This window comes from Grammomys surdaster, unplaced genomic scaffold, assembly GCF_004785775.1.
Source record: "Grammomys surdaster isolate TR1022 unplaced genomic scaffold, NIH_TR_1.0 150, whole genome shotgun sequence".
NCBI classification, from domain to species: domain Eukaryota; kingdom Metazoa; phylum Chordata; class Mammalia; order Rodentia; family Muridae; genus Grammomys; species Grammomys surdaster.
In genome coordinates, this window is record NW_021604608.1 from 21,757,340 (window position 1) to 21,783,610 (window position 26,271).

A 26,271-nucleotide genomic window follows, 5' to 3' on the forward strand; every position below is an offset into this window, starting at 1 on the left:
CACACACACACACACACACACACACACACACACACACACACACACACACAGTACATTGTATGCAGGATCTGCTAAGATAAGACCCTAGGATAGAAGCTACTGGAAATCTATAGATGAGCAGGAAATGGCTCTGTCCTCTGCAGTGTTCCTATCTACCATGTACAAAAGATCTTTATAGCAGCACACCAGGTAGAAAGAAAAGCAATACACCACAAAGCTCATCCAAACTCATGTGTACCTGAACTTGTTAGCATCAATTTATGCCCTGCCCCTTCTCTGAAACTAGGTTCTTGGAAAATAATATAAAAGTCACATTTGCCATACCACGAAGCCATCTGCTTAACCAACATACGGATCTCTAAGGCAAAAAGTGGCATTTCTCCAAAAGTATTGAGGACAAGCTCAAATATAAAGCCTAGTTGTAGAGCTCTGAGTCAGAGTCAACCTCTGTAATTTAGTTGGTAGAAACGAGGTGCCAGACAGTCACCAATCTATAGCTAAGTGGCTGAAAAATGTTGGAAATAAATTATCATTTTGTTTGCTTGTTTCTGAAGTCTCTAGGGATGACTAGAGTGACCGACTGGGGAAGCTTTTTAGTGTCTTACAGAAAAGATGAGAGAACATACATTTGAGTAGAAATACCCAAGAGTGAATCCTGGCACTGGAGTAAAAGGCGTCCTCTCATACATCATGTGGTCTTGGCAAACATTTAGAAAATCTAAGCTTAATACTTTAAATCTCTGTCAAAATTAATTACCTGTCATAAATATCTCCCTCCCCCGCCTACGCACCGACCACTGCCTCAGTTTGGGCAAGCAAATCGAATTTCACTCTGGTCTAATGGCAACAGATGGCTCTCATATTAAGTAATTTGATTTATCTGACAGCAAATAGCATCCTGTTCAAACAATTTTCTTATCTCCCATCATCTGCCAAACCAAGAATACCAGTGCTCAAACTAGGGGAGGTTAAGCAGGAAGACGCCAATCACTCAGGAAAGAACTCCAAGTATCAATATTATTTCTTGGCTATAGAACTTCCAAGTAACCTGGTTCCTGTAGCTGAGTCTGCACAATTCATTTTATAGCTCATCTCATTTATACTTAGTGGGGAAGCCTTCTCTCACACGTGTCTGGTCTTCATTTCCAGACACACAGAAAGAATCCTGTAACCTCATGCAGAGAATGGAAAAACCCAGGAAGAACCCATAAAGAATATTCTGTCCAACAGGAACATTTTGGGAAATGGAGATGTAAGCAACCAGGGTCCCTCTGACACAAGGTGCACTGACCTAATGATACCACCATGACAACTGTCCTTCAGGGCTTTTGAAAGACCTACCGCCAGTCACTGAAGGCTAGAGCCCTCTGCCAGTGGTTATTATGTACTAGAAAAGTACTTGCATAGTTGTGTTTAAAAAGCTTCCACTGAATATTCTAAGCAACATAACAAATGCAAGAGCTAGCTGCACACTGTCAGAAATACTAGCACCCCAAACATCTACACAGCCCCGCTTTCATCATTATGATTGTTCCTTTGCATCTAAACTCCTGGAGCCGCTTCGTATGCCCCTCCCATGATCCTTTCTGTCCTCTATCCTGAGCCTACATGTTCATTCTGCTTCTGTTTTGGCTCCTTAGCCATAGCTACTGAGAACAGACAAGGAAAGCTGGAATCTCCTTTGCCTGGCATTTAAGGTCTCATAAAACTTGACCTTAGCCTATCTTGTAAATCATATGTCTTGCTTCTCCCTGATAGGAATCTCTTTGGGTCACAGGACACTCTAATAATAGTGCAATCCCACAATCAGGCAGTGTTTTTCTATCCCTGGCTGTCTTCTCTTCTCTCTTCCCACTCAACCCACAGGCAAAACGCCAACCCCATATCTCTCTATTCATCCATAGTCCTCCCAAAATTTAAGACCTAGCTCGTGATAAAGCAGGATTTTCTCCCTTTGGGTGTTTTTCAGCATTGGACATGGTAAACACTATTTGCCACAAAAATCCAATGAGTCATTGAGATTACACGGTTCAATCTTTATCATCTTCCCAAGTCTCTAATATTGGACTTAATACTGTACTTATGTATTTATGCATTTTTTCCTCATGTGTACGTATCTTAATAAAGAGGCTGCATGCTCTTCAAAGTTAAAATTTTAATTTGATCTTCTCTTCTATCCTCAAATAATCAGTCTTTCAGTAGAGATACTATATATTTAGGCTAATAAACACACCCCTCCTCAAATGTATAAAGAAACCTAGCAGATGAGGTCTTTGGTAGGAAGTGTTGAGAAAGAGGGAGTAAATTCCAATACAATAGTGATTCTCAACCTTCCTAAGGCTGCCACCCTTAAAGACAGTTCCTCATGTTGTGGTGACCCCCAAGCATAAGATTGTTTTAGTGATACTTTATAACTGTAATTTTGCTCCTGATATGAATCGTCATTTAAATATCTGATTTGCAGGATATCAGATGTATGACCTCCACAGGGGTCTTGACCCACAGGTTGAGAACCCCTGCCATAGAGCCTCCCCCACAGGAGCAACAAGAGATACTGTGCTTACTGACTAGGTGATGCTAAAAGGTACCTGGTTCTCTCCTCACTGGAGAACTGGAGAGAGAAAGGAGTCTCTCAGTGGGGACAAGCTCAGCGATGGCCTAAGATATCTGCTTTCAAGTTCTAGACACTTTTTAAAAAGATGAGCGCCATGGTTGTCTTTTCCTGCGTTGAGGTTCATTTTGGTTGGTCTACACCAAAAAGGCTGTAAACACCATGCCCATTCAGAAGCTGCCCTGGTTTTAACTGTGTGCTTTATTTCAGTGGATAATTCCACCTGTCTCCATGGGCTAACTCAGAGCAGTTTTCAAACAAGTCACAAAACTTCAGATAAGTTTCAATCATTTCTACAACCAACATTCTTCAAGAAAAAAATAAAGCCATTGTTATAGTTTTTAACACGGGGGGGGGGGATTGTTGACCTTATTAACAGTATATTCAGAAGCACATGGCTAGGAAATACCTAAATATATGAAAATGTGACTTTTTCAAAAATACCACTCTCATGGGAATTTAATTGCTAAGGAAGCTGAGCTGGGACAGAAAGTATTTCCATACGATAGAGTATTCTCTACTGAATTGTATGTAAGTAAAGAGTCCGGGAATATGACAGCGAGCAAACTTGGTATGCAAAGAAAAAAGACATAAAGGTCCTACCTTGTGTCTGCTTCTTGTTCACAGCATTGTCAGCTTTGTGTCGTTTCTAAAGTTCAGAACAAAACAAAAAGCTCAGTGAAAAAAGTAAACAGAGATCCATTGAGTAAAATGGTACTCAGAGTAAACAGAGATCTTTTAACTTAGGCCTCCGAGTTTTTGTCTTTCTAAACTCATAGATGGGGGTGTTGTTAGACCATCCCCAGCTTCCTCCTACAGTACTCCTCCCTGGTAGCACAGGCATGGGACCCTTGGAAAGTTTGTAAGTAGCAAATTGGTAAAATAGTGCTCAAATGGTACTAGAAAAAAGGAAGCAAAAGTCAGAGTTAGTCTATTGCTTAAATAACTCACTTAGATTACCCAAGAGAATTATGTATAATAACTACCACTTAATAATGGGATTAAAGTATTTTCAGCTTTTTGTGAAACTCATTATCTGATCAAGCTGAGTACGTCCTTCATATCTTGAAGGTGCACTGATATCTGTCGACAACTAGAAACAAGTTCGTCTACCACTTTTAGCACAATCTCTTCTCTTCGGTGTTCAGAGTACCACCTAGTTCAACCAGGAGCCACCGAGGAATAGATTCTAATCCTCTTCATTCCCAGAGCACCCACAGGTAAAGAGTGAGTGGGTGATTTTTGTCTAAGTTGAGACAGGTAACTTTGAAGAGTTACATAAACCAAGATTTTAGAAGACTTAACACAAAACAAACAAACAAACAAACACACCCACCACCAGCAGCAGCAACAACAAATAACTAGAAGGCCATTAGAAAGGCAAGACGCTCATGGTCAGGGGCCACCCTAGGGTCCACTCTCTGTCATTCTTCCTGGGGCTTCTGTCTAATCTTACAGCATGGAGAAAAGCACACCAGACACGTGTAACATGACAGGAAAGTGTTGAGTGAAACTAACCCTTTGTTTTCAAAGATCTTATCTTAGAAAGCCCAAGCCTTCACTTCGCTGTGAGAATTGAGAACAAATACACACAAGTGCCTAAGTTTTCCACTCGAGGAAAAATAAGGTATTCAAGAAGCGTAGTGAAAAAAATTTCCCAAGAGAAACGTGTGGAGTCAGCACACCTCTGAGCCACAACTGTAGCTAGGATGAGTGGAATTAGAGTTATCCACACTAACTAATGAACTATCCGTTCATACAAGTGTCAGCCACTGAGCTACTCAAGAGACAAACAGCACTGACATCTCCTTGTGAGGAACATGATTCTTAGGTGTCTCCACAGCAAGTCTTCCTCACTGCAAACTACTCACTAATTAATGTGTAATAGTAAAGAAATACCATGGGAATACTATTGCTTCTAATTTACTAGGATGTAATTTGAAATAAAAAAAAATCTTTCTATATTTATATTAACAACAAAAAATATAATTGTAAAGGTCCAAATACTCTTTTTGGTTGCTGTTTCTTTCTTTAATAAAGACTATAAGAAATTTTGAAATTAATCCAAAGTAAGTTTTGGCCCAACAATTATTTTTAAGTGCAAACTAAAATTAGGTAGCAAGAGGAGGTATGGATACATAGCTCCCCACATGTACATCTATGTGAGCTTCTAACTGATAGAGAAAAGTTAATTAATGAAACATTTCAATCAAACAAGAAATGAAACTGAAAGTGGCCTTAGACATTAGTTTCCACTTACAAAAAATTCCTACAACAGAGTCTCTGTGTCTTCAACCTTCCGCCACCTAATAAATTAGGTCAGTGTGTCCAAAAAACAAATGTGTTAGAAATACAGAAGATCCAGCTTCTAACTTTCCAAATACAAATAATTTACATTTTGTATGATAAATATACCATTATTCCCTCTAAAAGTAAAAATTTACAAAAATATAGTTACTCTCTGATTTCAAATTCTACTGTCTTATAATCAAAATTCACCCAGTGTTCCTGGGAGCTGGTGAGATGACCACTGTTTTCTACTTTGGATAGAAAGTTCATCAATAAAGTATCATACAAACAGAGTTATGAATTTGAGGACACAAGGGTGTCCAACTCTGATATTTTTTAAAGCTACTTCCCCTAACAAGGCCAAAAATGCTACGTTAAATTCCACTTAGAGGACAGAAAGCTGTGTCCTTGAGAGGTCAGTGATGGGCTCAGACCCCTCATTCAGGAGACCCTTTCCTTCCCAGGCGCTGTTTCTAACATGCCTTTGGTCTGCTCTTCTGAGATGAGATGAGTCAATGCTTAGTCTCTGCTCTTTCTCTCTTCTCCTCTAAGTTTGCCCAACTTTTTGACACCAAGTCTATCACTAGGGCTGCCTATAGTTCCCCCATCCATCCTCCCACTCCTCGCTCTCTCTGTTTCTGTCCCCTTCTCTGTTTCAAAGGAGCCTTGAAGTGGGAACATGCTGCAGTCTGTTACCTTAGCCCAGACAAAGGAGCTATGAATCCCCATAAACTCATCTTCACAAATCAGAAACTTCAAAGGGACCTGTACTTCTTTTGCCTGTCTAGCACTCTCTCTCTCTTTGCTAATTATTTACTAAACACTCACTGGGCCCTCCAGGCTCCATTAATACTCCTGAGGGTACAGCAATACACAAGAGCCCAAGTCCCTTGAGCTCCTGGAGTAGACAAGTGGTTAGAGACAGAAAATCAGCCATATAAGTAGAGGATGTAGCGTGTTGGGTAGTGGTAGTTATTTATATTGCATATATTTTTTTTATTGACATAAGAAATAAAACAATACATTATGTTAATCTGCAAAGGGTCTGGAGTGGATGAGTCTTTACTATCTCACATACAGACAAATATTTGATTTTATTCTAAAAATGTACAAGCAATGCTAATATAGGATATAAGCTTGCCTAGATTATAAGCTGTGTTTTTTTTCCTGAGATATAGGTGGAAGACATACTTAGTCTTCACAAACATCTAGTTCCATACTTCTATGGATGCAAAGACAGCCTAAAGACATGCCATTAGTTATAACACCTGCAAACAGATGTTGTTACCATTGATGGCCCAAGCACGTGAGAGGTGCCATCTCTGTTCCCTCTGCCCTTCTCTGTTACAATGAACCCTATCATTCTATCCAGCAGAGATTTAATTCAGTTTGCATCCCCAAGTAACTACATGGAACAAGGGTACTCTCTGCCTGTCTCCAGCAACCACAGTGTCTTTCAGGAAGCAGATAACAGACATATATTGGGCCACTGACATACTGAATGTGATTAACAGCATGACAGAGTTTAAACACATCCTAATTTGTACCCGAAACAATGACAGGCACCTATGCAGTGTCCTTGTATCCTAATCTATATCCTAAATGATGACAGGCACCTATATAGTGTCTTTGTGTTTCTGTTGAGTGAGCGTGTCATTGTATAAGCAGTTCTTTATCCAGTTACTTAAACTATTACTTCTTTTATTCTCTCTTCTGGAATACTATCTCAAACTGTATAGTTGACTATATATTACATGTTAAACAATCCCTACAGCCAGTGTCTATCAGTAACAGTAGTTTCACTAAAACCTCTAGGAAGTGAAATCATTACTGCCTCACAATATGAAGGCAATATTTTCTAAGAGCTGTCTGATTAGCTTCTTTCTAATGCCATCCAATTATTGTATTATGCGCTATTAAAAATACTTCTTGAATACATTCTATTTACCGTATATTTTGAAAGACAGTGTGTAGATACCACAGCTAGAGAAATTATAGCTTTGCTATAAAACCAGAGAGAAGACTGAGGAGGCAGGGGAGAAGACTGCTAACATGCAAGGCTCCATCCAAACTGCCATGACTGAACTCTGGGACTCTGGCTCTCACTGGTTGACCTCTGGCGAGCAGCTTTGGCCTTCTGACTATTCGTTCTCATTTGGAAACTTAGAAGGAGATCAGCAATACCTTAGAGGTCTACTATATATTCTAATAAATATAATGGACAGGGAACATACACATGGAATTCAGAAGCACAGTAAATGTTACTTATATTATTGCTGGTGACTCTCTGGATTAAGAACACAACCTGGGATGGACTTTTGATCCCACCACTTTCTGGGACAATGTCTATGACCTCTTAAAGCCCCAGCTGCCTTGCGCTTTTCCTTTTAAAATTTTAAAACATTCTTTTTAGTAGAGCATCTATACATGTCTTTTCAAAAGACCTATTCATATTTTAAATCATGTGTATGACTGTGTATCTGTGAGGATGTGTGAGTGAGTATGGATGCCCACAAAGGCCAAAAGAGGATATCTGATCCCCTGGAATGGGTTACAGGCGAATGTGAGCTTCCTGACACTGGTGCTTGGAACCAAACTCAGGTCCTCTGCTGGAGTAGGACACATCCTCAAAGCACTGAGCCGCCATCTCTCCAGATCTAGCTTCTGTGCTTTAAATGGAGAACTCTTGAAGTTATTGAGTAGATTAAGTAAAAAAAAAACAGATAAAGAAGCAAGCCCAAACCCAATAGCACAATGCCTAATGAATTACATGTTCTCCAGAGAAATCAGGTTAAAGAAAGAAAAGAGTACATAAGGCAAAGAAAGAGACAAAAATGAGAGTGAGGACCAGTCCCCAGGGGCTGCCAAATCCAGCCATAGTTTAAAGAATGGAAGTGAGAGAGAGGGAAGACCTCGAATCTCCAGCTTGTGGGTCCAAGCAGGATGTCACCAATCAAGGAAGACTACAGTGTCTTAGACACATGGGCAGAGTCAGGTAGCCTCAACAACTTCTGATACTCAGAGCCTGGAGACCACAGATACAGCATCCCATGACTCCAATGCTAGCAAGCATTTCCAGTCAATGTTTTTTTTTTTTCTCTTTAAAATAATATCAATAAAGTAACATTGTAGAAGTAATATTATTATTTGTGAAATTTGGGGCTGCGCATTGATAAAGACTTCCTCAGTCTTCCCAACTCTGACTTTTTAAAGCCCAATAGGAAAGAAGCAAAGAAATATAATATAGATATAACATAGAAAAAGTCCAAAGTTATTTGGGGGAGTTCATTTTACAAAGGGGACATTGACTTCTTTTTACCATGGAGTGCTAAAAATAGCAAACTTACTGTCTCTTTCCATAAGACAAGATAAATGGAAACTCGGATACTAAAACAGAATGAGAAGAAATCAAGGCATCTAATAAGGTGAAAACCACAATATTTAACTTTAAAAATAAAGTACAAATAAAACCTCATTTATATTTAATTTGGAGATTATTATTTCAACTAATTAGAAATAATGATCAAATGTAATTTTCTCTTCATGCCAGTTTCTATATTTAAGTTAATTTCTTCTGTTAATAAATGATAAACCTAAGAGAGCACTGTACTAAGAATTCCTCAATATTAATCTGTTAGAAACTGACTTCAGGCGAAGAGATACAATTCTATTTACTTTTAAGTTGAATGGGTATTTAAAAGGGTCGATACTATAAATTAAATACCTTAAGAAAATAATATTTGTAATATATAATCGAGACAACTCATTTATAAAAAAGTTAAATACTTACAATATCTTCTATTATCTCTTTGATAGCTGCCACAGCTAAGATAAATAAGAGAGGAACCAGTGTGGTGTAACGACCAGTCGGCGACACATCAGGAATTTGCTGAATAAGAAAAAAAGGCAAGATAACTCCATTGAGAACCATAACGCTTATTTAAAAAAAAAAAAAAAACTAAAAGAATAATGTCACAGGCTCTTCTAAAACATTCCTCATTGATTTGACTAGTGACTAGGTGAAGATCTGGAGAACAAGCTAAGTTGCTTTGTGGTAAATTCACAGCACATAGAGCTCACACAGGGTAGGCTTATAAAAAGATAAAGTAGCATATAATAAAAGATATCACCATCAAAGTGTCTTAGAAATGCAAGAAATATCTGATCTGTAGTAATGTCCAAACAGTCTAGTAGGAGTAAATCAATCATGAAATAATGTTTATTTCATTATCTCTTTATGCTATCTAGATCAGACAGTAATGCTTGGTGTCAGAAAGAAGACGAGGTGGACACAGCCCAATGTTAAGCGTAGTCACCTCTGGTGCTGGCGTAATTCAACTTTTCTTTATGCTTTGTTGGATTTTTTAACTCCTTTTGCTAATAGCAAACATTTGCTACTTTTTAAGGCATTTTTCCCTTTAATCATCTATAACATCTAACTTAAGTGGTCATTTTTATAAGTGATCATTTTTATAGTGAGATGTTGGATAATTTAGGTCTCTCCTGTCTTCCACACCTAAAATGCACACTTCTTGCCATAGAATTTATAGGCCATATCGAATGTTTGGATAAGCCTGAACCCAAAGTCTTGGAGGAGTGCAGAAGACCTGACCCTGTGTGCACGCAGCAGCAGCTCTGAAAACGCACAAAGGCCAGTTAACCTCTGCCTTTCTATAAGCCTCAGGGGACTGGTGGAGGTTTTAACACAGCATTTCCCACTTCCTGTACACTTGGCTTCAAACAGAGGTTGGAGGATGGACGGAACTTTACCTGGAGCAGGGCAATAAAGAGAAAGAACGAATTGGCCGCTCTTCTGAACTGAGAATAGAGGAATCTCGGAAGGAATGTGATCACGTTGTATTTTGCCGTACTAGAAAGCAAAAAAATAAAAAAGAAGCATAAAGCTTCGTCCCTCCCACAGTCAGTGCCCAGGTTTTCAAAGTCCTCGTCCCACCACAGGAGTAATCAGATAACATTATTTGTGGACAGTTTCAAATTTGGAAGCCATAGTGAGGGGTCATTAACATAAATGAAAGAGAGGGAGAGAGGAACTGTCGAAGACTGGATCTCATAGGCTTGGCTTTCTCCATAACATTGTTTGTCCTCTCTGGTCTGTTATCATGCCGAACAGTACTAGGAGTAGCTCACAAAGAAGGGCACCTTTAGATAAGATACTGGACTTACACATCAACAGAAAAACATCAGCCTTTAAACAAGACCAGATGGTGCAAACAGCTTCTAGACAAGCCAGCAAACAGCTTTGCTGCTGTTCTAAGCTGCACTCTATAGTCATGCTAGGTACAGCGTGAGGACTCTACACTGTCGAGAATCAGTTAAGACATGAAATACGCTGGTATTGGAAACATCTAGGCTTTCCTCTTGCTACTAAACAGAGGAGAGATTAAAGACATATGCCATACTCTTCAACAGAGATACTATCAGAGGACCTACAATTTTGTAAATATTTGTCTTAAATGGGTACATCTCAAATCTGGAAAATCTGCCCTAGGGAAACACCAGGATAGCAGCTGAGGTACTTGTGTGGCCAATGGTGACTCAAAACCTAGTGCTTATGTGGGACCTTTTCCTGATTCTTAAAATCAAAATCTTAAGAGATGCAGTAAGGGAGACATTCTTGAAGCATCCTGTATTGTATATACATGCGGTATCACAGCTATAAAACCCACACTTTACGACTCAAGCTAAAACAAACAAACCAAAACCCCCAAAAGTTCTTGGTATAGAGTTGCAAAAATTGTTTCTAAGCTGTTAAAACTTGGCATGCAAAAGCAATATACCATTCCATGAACAGGTTTAGAAAGATGACAAGTGCCCAGGGGCAGCTTTGATTATTCAGAATCACTAGAATACGTCCAGGGTCTTACTTTTTGTTTTTATCCTTTTCTTTGCTTTTGGTTTGAGATGCTGGCAATTGAGCCCAGAGCTTTATAAAGGCTAGACAAAATCATTCTGCCATGAGCCACACCATAGCCAGAGTTTCTTTCATGGATAGAAAACAGAGAAACAGCAGATGCTCCTAACTAAACAGAGCTCCTTGTAAGCAGAGTTCCCCCTTCTCTTCCTCCCTTTCTCCCTCCCTCCCTCTCTAAAATTGGTTTTCACTATATAGCTCTGGTTATCCTGGAACTCACTATGTAGACCAGGCTGCCCTCGAATTCACAGCAATCCAGCTGCTTCTGCCTTCAGAGAGCTGGGATTAAAGGTGTGCGCCAGCATGCCTGGCATGCGTTTTCTTCCCATGCACACCACCATGGCCTCGCCAGCCCTTCCTACCTGACATGGTTGTTGCAGAATTTTGTCAGCTGAGGCTGGTTGATGAATATGGTTCTCACTTCCTCCTGATCAGCCAGAGAGGTCTTCTCTGAAACATCATCTGTCTTCTCATAACCTGAAAGACACACATTTCTTAGTGGATGAGAAGTGTTTCCTTTTATTACCCTTATCCAGGCCAGACCCACACTTCAAATCTATCCTACAGTATGATACTCTGATAAGCCACAGGCTGCCCCCTTATTGGTGGGGTTTCTTTTACAACAAAGAGTATAAAGTACATATAAAATTTTTGTTAGGGGTGCCATTTAATATTTATGTAAAAAAGATCCCCTTCAGAAACAATAGTGTTTATTCATCTTTCCTAATACAAATGCCCTACTTGGTCTCTTCCATTTCATAAGAAGATAGCCAAAAGTCAAAACTTTTGGACTAGTTTATGTGATAGTTTAAGTAAAACTCAAAGTAATCTAAAATACATTTTAAAACTTGCTGAGTATTTCTGTTTCATTTTGGGTGAAAATAGAAAAAAATTAAATATTAAAGTTTAAGTAGGCAATCCTTGAAATGATCCAACCAGGTACATTCCTTTACTCCCCCACCAGTTAGAAGCAGGGTTTCTAACTTCATTCTCAAGATCATCATAAAACTGTTACACCACCCCACGGTCACTAGAGCAGTGCTGTGGTTCCCACTTGGCTCCTTGCAGCAAGACTGACAACACCAAACAAAACACCAAACCAATAACAACAAAATAAACATACAAGAAAACCTTTAAACGGTGCATTGTAATTCCAAAGTGAAAACTGGGGTATAGGGGCTGTTGCCAAGACCTTAGGTCTGGTCCCCGGCACCACAAACAAAATTAAGCAAGCAAACAAACAAACCAATAGGATCTAATTATATCCTGCTCTGCAGTGAAAGGTCAACAGAAACATTGTATCTGAGAAGTCCATTTGTTTCCTTTTCCTCCTTTCTGTGCCAACTCTTCCCTTAAAACCTGCTGGCTTGTGGCTTTCCAAAGTGTCCTGCACTGCAAAAGCCAACAAAACTGCTCTGAGTCCACAGCCATGTGCGGCGACTCCTCCCCCACTGCCCACTTACCAGGAGGTTTTCTGGGTCTCTGGTTATGAGTCAGCCTTTCCCTACCAGAACAGGAGCTGCTTGGAGCCATAGATGGTGGGTTACTCATCTCCACACCAGTTAGCAAACAGCAGGTACTCAACAAATGTTTGCTCAATAGACACACCCCAAACGACATAGAAGTAGTGGCCCCCCGTCACCCTATTTTGAAGCTTCTCCACCCACTGATAAAAATACTAATGATAACCAAGAGTTAGTGACAAACGGTAGCAACAAGCTTGCCTATGGGACACAGAGGTATTGGGAGTAGGAGGTTCACTGAGGTGCTCCACAGTGGAGGAGGGAAGATGCCGGGTAGGGGTGGACCAGACATCACTCTGACTAAGCACTCAGGCCAGCTCAAAGAAGACTTTCCATTGCTGAGAAAGCAGTCTGAAGCCTATTCTCTGCCTGGCAGGAAGCCACTAAGAGCTTTCCAGGATCAGAGTTACATTTTATCCCCGTCGTCTTGAAGGTCACAGCTCCAAGGTAGGCTCCCATTTTTCCGTTTTAGAAACGTTGTTTTTGCCCACAGTTGTGGTCTATTACTACATCATAATTTAGCTACAACACAAGCTTGATCCCCTACTTTTGTATTATCCGAATTTCACATGGGGATTGGGAGATGGATCATTTGGTGAAGCGTTTGCTGCGCTAGGGTGAAGGCCTGAGTTTAGATCTCCAGAAATCAAATAAAGGCAGAGCGGCCATGGCAATGCACCTACAATCCCAGCATGTTGAAGGTAGAGACAAGATATGCCAAGAGCCAGCGGACAAGCTAAACAGGCCGAATTGTCAAGATTAAGTGGGAGACCCTGCCTCAATATATTAGAAGGTACAGATGGATGAGAAAGACATTCCTGAGTACTGTCTTTACATGGGACTTCCTTACAGTTCTGCACTTTTGAGAGCCTGGCCCTGGGTTATCTTTTTCAAGGAGCGATGGATCGATCAGTCCTCCTGAGAGATTTGAACTAGGGTCTCAAATGGTACGTGAGTAGGATCTATATTACATGTCCATCACCCTTCAAACTAAATTTGTATTCAAGGATTCCTATGGTATTCTCCTGGGTCAAAGGGATTGGAATCTAATCTTTTTATTTCTCACAGAAGAACCTGGGTAATTAAACCAATTCTAGTGGATTAGCAGAAGTCCTAAGAAAATTAGACAAAGAACTTCTCTAAAAGAGGCTGCATCTAGAATGGAGACATATTCCTAAGGGTAGGACCTTTGAAAGGGCTGGATGGTTCTAAGTGTAGGTAACCCAGGGGTTAGAGAAAAAGCTGAGCAGGAGAGATGTATTTGAAGCTGGGTCATGGAGAACTCTAAGAGCTCTGAGATGGCGTGATACTGAGCTCTAAAATACACTGATCAAAAATGATCCTGAGATCTAAGATGCACTGATCATATGGGGTAACTGAGCTCTTAGATGCGCTGACCAAATGTAATACCAAGAGAAGGGTTTTTTTCACTAAGAGTAGACAATGAGAACCTCAGGAAGCAAAACTTCCTGGTAATTCCTCCACTCTCCCAGAGCACTGCCATGGAGCTTAGCAATGACATGCAGAATGTACATGGAGGTGAAGCTCTAACTCCCATTGAAAGGACAGAGATAGCACATGCCACCTTATATGATGGTATATCTGATCCCCTACTGACTGTTAGTTCTAAAAATGCATAAGCCTCATAACCTCAGACATCTGCAGGACACTCTAATGAAGGTGTCTGTTGTGGTCCAGGAGTCACTCCATAAACAAACATCGATCTCAGACAGACACAGATGGCTTATTGAATGTACACCCAAATAATGATCATATCAGGACCACAAAAAGGACTTGGGTGCCTAATTATGGTACTAGTCTGTTCTCAGGACAGACTTTTTATAGGAAAAACTAGATTCAAAAGTTTAAAAGGCAAAGAGGGGATCAGTACTACATTTTGGCTGGCTAACTAGATAAAGTATTATCAGCTAATCTTTATGCTGAGTGTTCCTGAGTGAGGTAAGAGGGGTGGTGGATGGGTAGTGAACAGGGGGATTTCAGAACATTTAAGATAACAGATCGTGGGCTGGAGAGATGGCTCAGTGGTTAAGAGCACTGGCTGCTCTTCTAGAGGTCCTGAGTTCAATTCCCAGCAACCACATGGTGGCTCATAATCATCTGTAATGGAATCTGGTGCCCTCTTCTGGTGTGTCTGAAGACAGCTACAGTGTACTCATATACATAAATAAATGAATAAATCTTTTTAAAAAAAGATAACAGATCGTGAGTAGTATAATGATAACTTTTTGGCTTATTAGTAGCATTCTTCAGGGTCAGCCACAAAAACCACAACAAGCTAATGCGCAGGTGCAGGAGGTTCTGGCCGGTGGTCAGTTCTGACCTAAGCTACAGCAGTTCATATTGACCTTTAACTTGATGGGTCCTACCTAAAGCTTTATGGAATTCCTTAAGGTTAACAAATCTCAGGATGTACAGTACAGTACAGTACAATATGATACAGGATGTGTGATCAGCATGACCTTGTTTCGAGTCAAGTTGTTTTTCTGTGTCAATGACCTTGTATTGAGTCAAGGTGTTTTTCTGTGTCAATGACTGGCAGGCATGTTACAGCAACAATAGGAAATAGCTGGAAGCTATGGAACAAAATGGCTACAGCTATTCTGGGGGTGGGGATGGGGGTCAGAGCACAACAGTGTCAGAGGGAAAGACCTAGAACTTTGCTAATGTGGAAGGCAAGAGTTTGTTACTATTTTAATTGGATTGAAGCTCACTGTAGATAATGGCAGGTCTGAATATATCAATAGGCTATTAATCAATATTTCATCAAAAAAAAAAAAAAGAAGAAGAACCAAAGCTTTTATTTGAACCACTTTGAGGGCAGTGGGTCATAATTTTGACCTCATCCTTATACTGGGTTAGAGTTCAGAACACATTTTCTTCATGTAATTTGATAGCTATGTGCACCAGGCAAATGATTTCATGTGTCTGTGTTGTTTTGTTTTTAAGGTAGGGTCTCATATCATCTGGCCTTGAACTTGCTGTTCCTCAGAGAGTGACTCTGAGCTTCTTATCTTCCTGCCTCATTTCCTGGACCCAGATGACCAGTCTGTGCAGTCTTCCTGGAGAAACTTTCCATCATCAGTCATGAAGGCCACATAAAGAGCTGGGTGGTACCTGAATCAATTCTTAGTGTGTAGTGGTCGTAAAGGCAATCCAAGAGAAACGTTCCTCTCATCTCAACACTAGAGAAGTCAAACTAAGATGACATGGAGATACCATGTTTCTTTCCACACACAGTTCCATCTCTGTCTTAAGGACAGAAATTACATCCCTTAGGAGTTTTACGTCCCATAGGAATTGGTTGGTAATCCAGGAAGCTTGTTTGATATTTTAGTGATGTGTTCATTTAAGCCATTAAACTTATTAGCAGTTCTTAATCTACCTGTCCAGATTCCTACAGACTCCTATCACCTACATTGAAAGCAGGAGGAAGTTGGTGAAACCACATTTTTAGGATGAGTTCCCAGGCAGGCCCTCTCAAGCCACCTTTGTTTTGAAGCCACACTAATGGTAAAACTGGCTTGGAGAAAGAAATGCATCTTTATTATGATATCTAGTATGCCTTGCAGCTTTTCCTACTATAAAATTGCACAGAGGGCACACAACAGTCATACAGTCAATAGAAATCGACCCTGAAGCATCGATTTACTGTTTCTGGGACCTATTTTCTCTAGGTTAGTACCAATAAGGTCTGGATTGAACTCTGAAACCAAAATCCCATTGAATGTATATCTGGTAAATGTCAAATTGCACAATAAGATGTATTAGGTGGTTACTCACATTAGCATCCTAATTTTCAAAACAGAAATATCGTATGTCGATCTCCTGGAATAATTGGTATGAGAGAGTTTATATACAAAGTACTTATAAAACGCTTGGCATTTGCTAAGTATATATATTTTTAAGTCTATTATGCTTAAAGCATGAGCAGTGATGGATGAATTCGGATGTTGAGTCTCCAAGAAGGGGAGGCTGGCACAGTGTCTCGGAGTGGTAACACCTCCCCAGTGTAATTGTGAGCCCACCTGCTCCCCTTGCTTCACGGAAAGTTTCCTGAATATTCCACCTGCTTCACACGAGGCCTCAGCTGTCTGATGAGCTCACAAGTGAGCAAAACCAGATCAGCAATAGGTTGAGAATAGGTCTCTTTCTTAGAGGTAGATCCTTTAAACTTTTAAGATGTATAAATCCAAAGTTGTTCATAAATGTATGATGTGGGACAATGTCACAGGAACTAGAGGAACTAATGTCACAACAGCAGAAAGGCTGACTGAGCAACATACCCCAAAGGGTTCCCTGCTTCCTGTAAAGGCATCAGAGTTCACAGTAATCCGCAGGAGCCCAGGCGGGGGTGAGGGATGGGAGTATCTTTTAATGGCATAGGTTGAATACGCCAGTGAACCCTGGGCCCTACAGTATTGTTTCCACACTAACAGAAACCTCACAGCCAAGCTGATTCTCCTAAGTTGGCCTATCTCAAAAGACAAGTGAATCACCACATGCTTCATGAGAACAAAAGCAACTCAGCCACTGGTGGCTGGATGAAACAGGAATCCAATAACATTGGGCTTATATAATCTAATTCACTTAATCCCACATAAGGACAGATATATCCACAGGAACAAACCCTTCTGTCTGTTGAAGACTCTGGCAAAGGGATCATGATACTTCAGGTCTCTTGCTTACCACTCTCCCCGAGAGCTGCCAAGATGTAACTCTGTAGCTCACCCAGCTCTGTCTAAATGCCTTCTCCAAATTCAAACTGACATCTAATCTTTTAATGGAACTCAAACCAAAGGCTAGGAACCAATATATTCCTAGTAGATGGTGTTGCTCCTGTCATATGTTGGGGGGAGGGGAGAGACAGAGAGACGAGGGTAGGGGAGAAAGAGATTAAGAGAGAATACGAATGAATGCTGTCTTAGGGTTTTACTGCGGTGAACAGACACCATGACCAAGGCAAGTCTTATAAAGGACAACATATATTTGGGGCTGGCTTACAGGTCAGAGGTTCAGTCCATTATCATCAAGGTGGGAACATCTAGGCAGGCATGGTGCAGGCAAAGCTAAGAGTTCTACATCTTCATCTGAAGGCTGCTAGTGGAAGACTGACTTCCCAGAAGCTAGGATGAGGGTCTTAAAGCCCATACCCACAGTGACACACCTACTCCAACAGGGCCACAACTCCAAGTAGTTCCATTCCCTGGGCCAAGCATATACAAACCATGCTTAAAGAGTTATCGCTCAAATCCTAGGTTCCTAGAAGTGTATCATATGGCTGTCGAGTACAGACATACAGATGAAAAGAAACAATGCCATAAATGACCAACTATATCAATATCACTGAACTGCCTCAAGTATTACATTCCATATATATATTTTATATATTTATAACATATAATAATATATAAATAAAACACACATTACATGTATTATATATACTTGTATATGTATATGCAATATACATAGGTATTGTATACATATATAATATATAATTATTATATAATCTCATACTGAACAGTGAGTTCTGCGTTGAAAAAGGATTTAGGTTTTATCATTTATATCTTTGCCCAACAGTGTAACAAACACACAACACTACCGATGCATACTTCTTCAGTTTATTTTGGAGGTTCCAGATCTTTCAGGCACTCATTTCCAGGTCTGAGATGCTCAGTTAGACACTTGACAATTACAGATACGACTAGTTTCTTAAAACCAAAACAATAAACAACCTTATTCTTGAGACTTTCATACGGGCATAAAATGGATTATATTCATACCCACCTCTTATTTCTTCTCTATAATCCTCCCAACATGCCCCCCCCTCACTTCACCCTGACCCTCATAACACACTGAGTCCAATGAGTGCATGAGTGGGGAGCCATTCCCTGGAACCAGCACACCTTCAACATAAATTGCTTCCTCCTCCCTCCTCAGTAAGGGGTGGGTCTGGAAAGTACTTCCTTGTCTGTACTGGAATTGATTTAGACAACAATTTTTACAGAGCAAACTGGCAAGCAGTGATCTTCCGTTCCTAAAGCATACAGTGGCTTCAGTTAATGCTGTTCTGGTTTGTGACTTCTTAAAGCCACCAGAATCAAACCGGTCTTCTAGAATAAATGGCTCTGGTGTGGGCACTAAATGATACACTGAAGTGGACAATGTGGTGGCTGAGATCTTTAACGCCCCCTTAAGGCCTTCTGTCAAAGCTTGGTTGTCATTCCATGATAACACTAGAAGGAAGAACCTGTAAGGCTAAGGGGAGATAGCTAGGTGATAAAGTAAGTACCTTTGAAGCTGGCTTGTTCGTCCCGACTTTCACTTTCTGTCTCCTCCTCCCTGCCCCCTCCTCCCTGCCCCTACTTCTTCTCCCTCCTGGCCTCTCCTTTGTTCTCTTCTCTTTGAACTTGTTATAAGGTATGGATTCTTGACAGTATTTCTTCACAAATTTACCTGCATTTCTTTGACCAGGAACTCTGTGCCATGGCATGCTGCTGCTTTACTGTGGGCCCGAAGCGATGGGCCTAAGCAACCCTGTCCTGGAGAATATGAAACAGAAGCCCAGATACCTTTGTTCCTTATCAGCTCATTGTCTCAAATACTTTATTCCAGCAACGGAAGGCTGACTAACACACCTTTTAGTTTTCTTTTTCTTTCTTTCTTTTTTTTCCAAAGATGTATTTATTCTACATGAGTACACTGTTGTTGTCTTCAGACACACCAGAAGATGGTATCCCATTGTAAGTGGTTGTAAGCCCCTGTGTAGTTGCTGGGAATTGAACTTGAGACCTCTGAGTCAAGAGCAGTCAGTGCTCTTGACTGCTGAGCCATCTCTCCAGTCCATCTTTTAGTTTTCAAGTGATAAGGGAGTATAGAGATTCAGTAATTTGGAGTTCTAGCCTCTAGCTATATTGAAGATATATATTTAATAATAATCTACTTGATCTGATTTGTAGCCAACATTAGAAGCTTTGTTTCCTGAATAATATCATAATTTCAACTAATGATAAAAGTGACTTAGAATGCCCTAAGCATACATGAAATTATGGATTTATCAGGCAGACTTCTTCATTTTTAGTTACAATATGACCAAAGGGTGTGTACAGAGTTCTGAGAAGTCTAAAATAGCAGCAGAGGGAAACAAATAGCCACCTGACACTCACCATTAACAAAACATTGCTTGGGCATTTGCATACAAGGATATAAAAGTGGCATGCTGAAGGCGGCCATATCACCCTCCTGAAATAATTTCTATTATCAACAAATGTGGGCTGGCAGCGGGGCAGCATGCTAGTTACTTCTCTTTAATGAACACGTGCTTCCCTTCCTCAGCAATGCAAACCACTAAACCTGTGCACAGGCTCTGGGGCCAGGTCTGGTTTCTCTACCAATTACATACATCACCCTGAATAAACCCTTCCCGGTTATGTTTTATTCTTGATAAATGAGGAAGCAGGGCTGATAATTTTATGCTGTCTTCTAGTCCTAAAGTACTCAGAAGTTAGTATGTTCTGGGTATGGGAAAAAAAGCCAACAGTGTTTGTATTTATAAGAACAAGGAAATGAAAGGACTGAGTCTTTTCAGAGATGTTTTATAAAAAAAAAACAGTTGACCTAGTCGGTTGTCATTACTCAGCCAGAAGTCAAACGCTGATTTGTAACTGTTGTAACTGTAGCCAAATTTCTATATTTGAAGAGATATTCGGTAACCATGAGCTCTTGCCAGCAGCTACCTGGTTTCTTCTGAGCATTTACTGCTCGGTTACCTAGTAAGAGGGCCTTAGGCTTCCTCCTCCCACTGTCCAGATCCAGCTTGTGCTTTCAGGTCACACAGCAAGATGCAACCAAGGACAGAAAGGTTCAAAGGTTATCTACATGAAAGGCTTAACCTTTTCCAAGCCTCATCATAGATACCACAACCCAATCTGCAAAACTTAATCCCGTCGTTTGTTCAGTCAACATACTTAATCTCTTTGGGAAGGCCTTTCACAAACCATTAGGGAAACAGCTGAATAAGATTCCCTCTTTGGGGTTTATTCTCTAGAGTAGAGGAAGATAATTACAGATCATTCTAAGAAAGGCATTCGTAGGAAATGGCTAGCAGGTAGCAGAAGCCCATTAGAGTTCCTTAGTCTCACTGTGGCTATAGCTTTTGCAGAAATCAGTGCTTTGTCCACGGCAAGTGATGCTTCATACTGAGTGGTCAGAGAAGACCTCTCAAGAGGCTGAACTGGGACCTTAGTGATAGTTAGAAAAAAAATGAGGGATAGCATTGACTGAATCAATGAGTGTTCCCTGGGGGAAGACACAGCCAAGAGAACCTAAACCAACAGGAGAGGCAGGAACAGGTCCAAAGACGCAATGAGCAACTTGAATTTATGTTCTTAATCTAGCCGGAATCCACTGCAAGGATCAAGTGAAAGGCCGTTGGGAGGCCATGTGATAGCCCGGGTGAAAGACAATGGGGTGTGAGACAACCGATAGGAAAAGAATGTAGAAACAGCCCTTGTAACCTACAGCTCTCGTTATCTTCCTACTGTGGTACAGTGTCAGACACACCTACCACTTAATGTCACACCAAGCAAAAGCCCACGATCTGAAAGAGCTGTAGGATTTAAAAAAAAAATATATCCTATCTAAAATCTTTTATTGATTATCTGTTAAACTTAAAGTTCTCAAGACAGACCAAGTTAGACACAACGCTAACCGGTAGCTTCCACTTTCTTACAAGGTTTTGTACAACGTGTACAACTGTGATACGGTTGGGACAGTACAAGGAAATAGTCATTCTTATTATCTGCTATGAAATCAGAAAAGCAGATTATGGGAGGCGAGCCCTTGAGTCAGACCTGTGTTCAAAATCTGCCTAGGGCATTTCTGTACCACACTAAACAAAGCAATTTATTGTCTGGGCCTGACTTCCTCAGCCATAAACAAACCAAGGTTGTGAGGACTTTGTGTTAGCAATGTAGACTGATACTCGCTACTCAAACTGTTTCCGCATGCTAGTCTCCACAGGGATTATAAAAGGTAAATCCTCTTTTAGAGCATTTGCTATAGGAAAAAAAGTGCTCATGACACAAGGAGAGGGGATAATTGTTAATCAGGATTATGGCCAGTGTGAACCAACGTTGGCAGCCAAAAAACGACTTTTCTCATGCAATTCTGTAAGTAGATATTAAATAAGTAAGTCTTCCTCTAAACTACCATGTCTATATAAGGGTTATGCAACTGAAATGCAGGGGTGAGTAGGTAGGAGGGAGAAGAGTTGCCTCATAACACACTTAGAGAGCCATTATGGATGTGCAGATTATGCAATTAGGGGAAAGGCCACAACTGGACTCAAAACATCTATTGTATTATCTTCTAAACATACTACTCAGAGTCCAATTACCTGTTAGTCAATGGTTTCCAATATTGGTCCTTAAAGAGACTATATTGTTTGCTCAGGATTCTTGACCTAGATTGAGGTTATTAAACAGACAATCATGCTTACAACAGTCGGAAGCTAATAAAAGAGTATGAACTGGAAAACTAGCTGGGGACTTAAGAGATGCAATTAAAGCTAGGTGCTACTTAGGAGGAAACAGGAATACTGCCCACTGTCCTTTACAAAGCACACACACAGACGAATGCACGCGCTCACGCACATATGCACATTTCCTCTTCCGTTCTGTCCTGGGCCAAGCTGTGTTATTGTTACAAAGCAATCTGGAGAAGCGATTTAGATGTTCTCATTCTCTCTATAAATGCAGAGGCAGTTACTATAGCTACAAAGGAAGACTTGAAAACCTTCATTCTGCGTTGTCTAAATGGAAGGGTCATTTCAAATGTTCAGTTGGGAGCACAGCAGCTGCTCAGACAGAGGAGAGAAGGCAGGGGTTAATTCTGGGACCAGGAGTTGGGCAGTTGGCAGCTTGGGTGTTCATACTATACTTCGAAGCAAGGCACTAAAGAAATGAAGCGCCCGCCCAAGTACGGAAACTAAAGAGAAACTCTCCAGTACATCTCAGGTCTCCAGACATGCGTATAGAGCTGAGTATAGGGGAAGAAAATGTCACCTGCATTAGTACGTCATCACTGGAATTCATAGCTCAGGCTCTGAGGACATCTGCTGCTGCCACCAGTTCAGTGTCTGCTTTTCCTGAAAGTCTCCCTCTTTTCTTTGGAAAATCATTCACAGAAGTATTGGGCATCCCTTCAATCACCTTCCTCTGCCCCATTTAACTTAAGAAATGTGCGCAGTAGGACTTTGTGGTACCCAGAAGTGATGGCTTACTTCTAGGACTCGCACTACCTTAGCTCTCCCGCGACCTGTCTGTCAAGCTTTGGTTTTGGTTGTTTTGAACTCAGCTTCTGCCCGGGGAACAAAAGTGCTCATTAAGCCCCTCCCTGTACCCGGCCCGCCTTCTTCCAAGCGCTTGCCATCATGACTGGCACTTCTGCGACTGCCCTCCTCACTGGAACATTAAGCTTGAGGAACCTTCCACAACAGGCTCTACTTGCTGGATCAGGTCCTCTGCTTGCTCTAATTACATTCTTCATCCAGCACGTTCTAGAACACGGTGGGATGCCACCCCAAGGGACTTGTAGGGCAGCCGGAAAGCTTTCCATAGACATTGCTTCCTCGCACTACCTTCTTGTTTAAGCAGCTGTGCCGACCCTTGCCCATTACCTTTAAACTCCTCTAAGTTACTGAAAAGAAAAAGTTGTAACAAACAGATACCTGACCCTCAAATATAAAACATGGTTACATGCTTTATTCATTCACTCACTCATTTATTTACTCACTCATTCACTCACTTACTCATTTATTCACTCATTTATTCACCATTCATTCATTCATTCACTCATTCATTCATTCACTCACTCATTTATTCACCATTCATTCATTCATTCACTCATTCATTCATTCATTTACTCACTCACTCATTCATTCACTCACCCATTCATTCAATAACTGAGCATGACCTCAGCTCTTCCTTGAATTCCAATTCTTACAAAGTTTTTCTACGGCCATCATAGACCTGATGAATTTCACTTACATGTCAGAACACATTCTTTATCATTCTTCAGTGTATCACACAGGGACGTTTACATATGAGGACTGTGCCTGGCATATTTATATATTTACTGAGTAACAGTTACACATAGTGTACACACACATATTGTATATACTGCTAGTAAGAATAACAGATGAGTAGATGTCCCTAACTTTGACAGCAAGGCTAGATCAGGAGTAAAGGCACACTTAAGTATTAATTGGGTACGTTGCTCTAACATAGGGAGGTAACATGAACCACTCTCTAGAGAAGTCTTGCATGCACACCAAGTGTTTACTAAACTTTCTACTTTGATATAAGGTATCCAGAAATTCCCAGAAGTTTGTAATCTTGCCCCCTATCATGATAGCCACTAGTATGCTTTCCTATAAGGATCTGTTTTTACTATGCACAGTAAATAGTATTTTTTCCTCTAAGGTCCTCTAGGAGAACAAATTTAAAAAGAGACAAGCATGAGCACACAGCATCATTTGTCTACAACAGGAAGAAAATAATAAGTGGACTCTTCCGGAAGTCACACTGAGCTGCAGCAGGCTCTAAAGGTAGTGCTAAGAATCCTGTGTGCAGAATACTAAGAAGAATTCTGCGATGTTCAGAAGAAAACACTATCCATAAGTGGAATTCCATGAAGATCAATGGCCTACCTAGTGTTGGGCTTCACTCGGAGTAAGTCCTTAATCTGTGGCAGCCAGATTTGGGTATCATCCTAGAAAAAGAATCACTTTGGGCAGGTTGGGTTACTAGGAAGTGGCAGTAAAGCATTTACTAAAGTTAACATCCATGCTTAGCTGGAAATATAGGAAATCCAATGAGCGATGGAGGGGGATCTGATGATGTCACCTTAGAAACACCCCACAGACCATGTGGTCTGAGAGAAGAAATGATATGCCACCAAGCAGACTGACTAGCACCGAGGGGGTTTCCACAGCGAGACACCGACGAGACAGCTCCATCTCCAGGAAGGTGCAGTCAGCTAAAAGCATTGGCAGCTTGCCTAAGCCTCAAGCTCTACTCTAAGAAGGTCTTGGAAATAAGATGCTGAATGAGCTGGGCCCACAGACTGGATTCTAACTGACAGAAAAGGGGTAAGGCAGTCAGGATGCACTAAAAGATGTAAAGGGAAAAAGGGGCCTTGATGATCAAATCAGACGGGTCTCCCACACTTCAGAACACATTTCATGTTATCAGGAGGACCACCAAAGGGGAGACTCCTGATTGGCTAAGACAGCATGCTGACTAATTATAAGGCTCTCTGAAGAGAGAAAAAATAGAGTATTCAGACTTCACTGACACTGGACAGAAAAATCTTAGGACAAGTGACAGGAGATCCAAAACGGTGGGACACAGGCTTCTATGTTCCAGAGTGGAATGCACGCACAGGCACGCAAGTATAGAGCAAATGCATTTCTTAAAATGTTAAGAGCCCACCAGAGCCGGGCAGTGGTGGCGCACGCCTTTAATCCCAGCACTTGGGAGGCAGAGGCAGGTGAATTTCTGAGTTCGAGGCCAGCCTGGTCTACAGAGTGAGTTCCAGGACAGCCAGGGCTACACAGAGAAACCCTGTCTCGAAAAACCAAAAAAAAAACAAAAACAAAAAAAACAAAAAACTCCCCAAAACAAAACAAAACAAAAAAACAAAAAAAAAGAGCCCACTAGAATGCTTTCCCCATTCATTTGGGATGCAAGAAAACTGATGAGACAGGCCTGTTGCCCAAAATAGTTGTGAGGAGTTAACAGATAACAAAAGCAGAACTTAGCGACGACTCCTGCTTCACATCACTGTCTGTCAAGCGGCAGCATCAAAAACCAGTCAAGACTAAAGCAAAAGGGAAATGTGGAGCTCTGCTTTATTATCTTAAGGTAATAAAACAATACGCACAAGACTTTGTATCTTATAATAGCAGCACACACATACATATGCATGCACATGTGCATACACACACACATACACATACATACACACATGCACACACACACTCTCTTTAGAATTAGGAGAGCCTGAAGGATGGGTAAGTGGAGTGTCATAACATAGAGCTCAACAGAGGATTCAAAAATGAAAAAAAAACAAAAAAAACAAAAACCCAACCTAACAGAATCCACTGCCCTACTCCCCTGCATCCGAAAAAGCCAGATTATATACAAGCCAAACTGACAAGTCAACGACACATGTGCTTTCTAAGCTCACAGATCTAAGCTCATGGGTTGTAAAGACTTATAGAAGTGGTTTAAACGTGAACAATTTGGAAGTTAAAAAGAACATCTATTCACACTGAGAACTCAGGTAAGACTGAGTGGGACTTAATTACTTTGAAGGAGCTATTTCACTATATACAGAAACACAGAATATATTAAAAGGTGTGCCATTTTACCAAGTTTTCTTTATTTCACCTGAACAATACTGCTATTGTATCATGATTTAGAGGCTAATGTCTGTCAAAAACCTAATGCAAAGAAATGATTAAGGGGATCATTTAAGGACCAGAAACCAGTAAACTTCCATAAATAAACTTCCTGCTGTTTTTTTTCTTCCTTCCTTCCTGCCTCCCTCCCCAGTCTCTTTTGAGACAGAGTCTCGCTATGTAGCTTTGGCTGGCCTGGAGCTCATTAAGTAGACCAGGCTGGCTTGAACTCATGGAAGTCTGTCTGCCTCTACTTCCTGAATGCTGGGAATTAAAGGTGAATGTCACAACACCCAGCCCTTCAACTCGTTATTAAGAATAGCAAATAGCATAGAGTAGCTAAGGCTGTAATGTAGCTCAGCAGTCTAAGGCTTGGTTTATCATGTGTGAGGCCTGGGCGACGGGGTGGGATAGACAAACTAGCATCCCGTTA

General features: G+C 40.8%; 1 protein-coding gene across 3 annotated transcripts in view; it reads right to left on the reverse strand.

Moving 5' to 3' along the window:
• Positions 1–26,271, reverse strand: part of Atp8a1 (ATPase phospholipid transporting 8A1) — a 230,835-nt gene that overhangs the window by 185,464 nt on the left and 19,100 nt on the right. For 2 of the 3 annotated variants that reach the window (XM_028765216.1, XM_028765214.1), the window contains exons 2-5: positions 11,195–11,309; positions 9,671–9,770; positions 8,691–8,789; positions 3,215–3,260 (exon numbers count right to left, since the gene is read on the reverse strand). In XM_028765216.1, coding sequence (XP_028621049.1) covers positions 3,215–3,260; positions 8,691–8,789; positions 9,671–9,770; positions 11,195–11,309 — 360 coding nt within the window. Of the gene's footprint in view, positions 1–3,214; positions 3,261–8,690; positions 8,790–9,670; positions 9,771–11,194; positions 11,310–26,271 lie in introns of those variants that run through there. The other variant, XM_028765213.1, reaches the window with a different exon arrangement.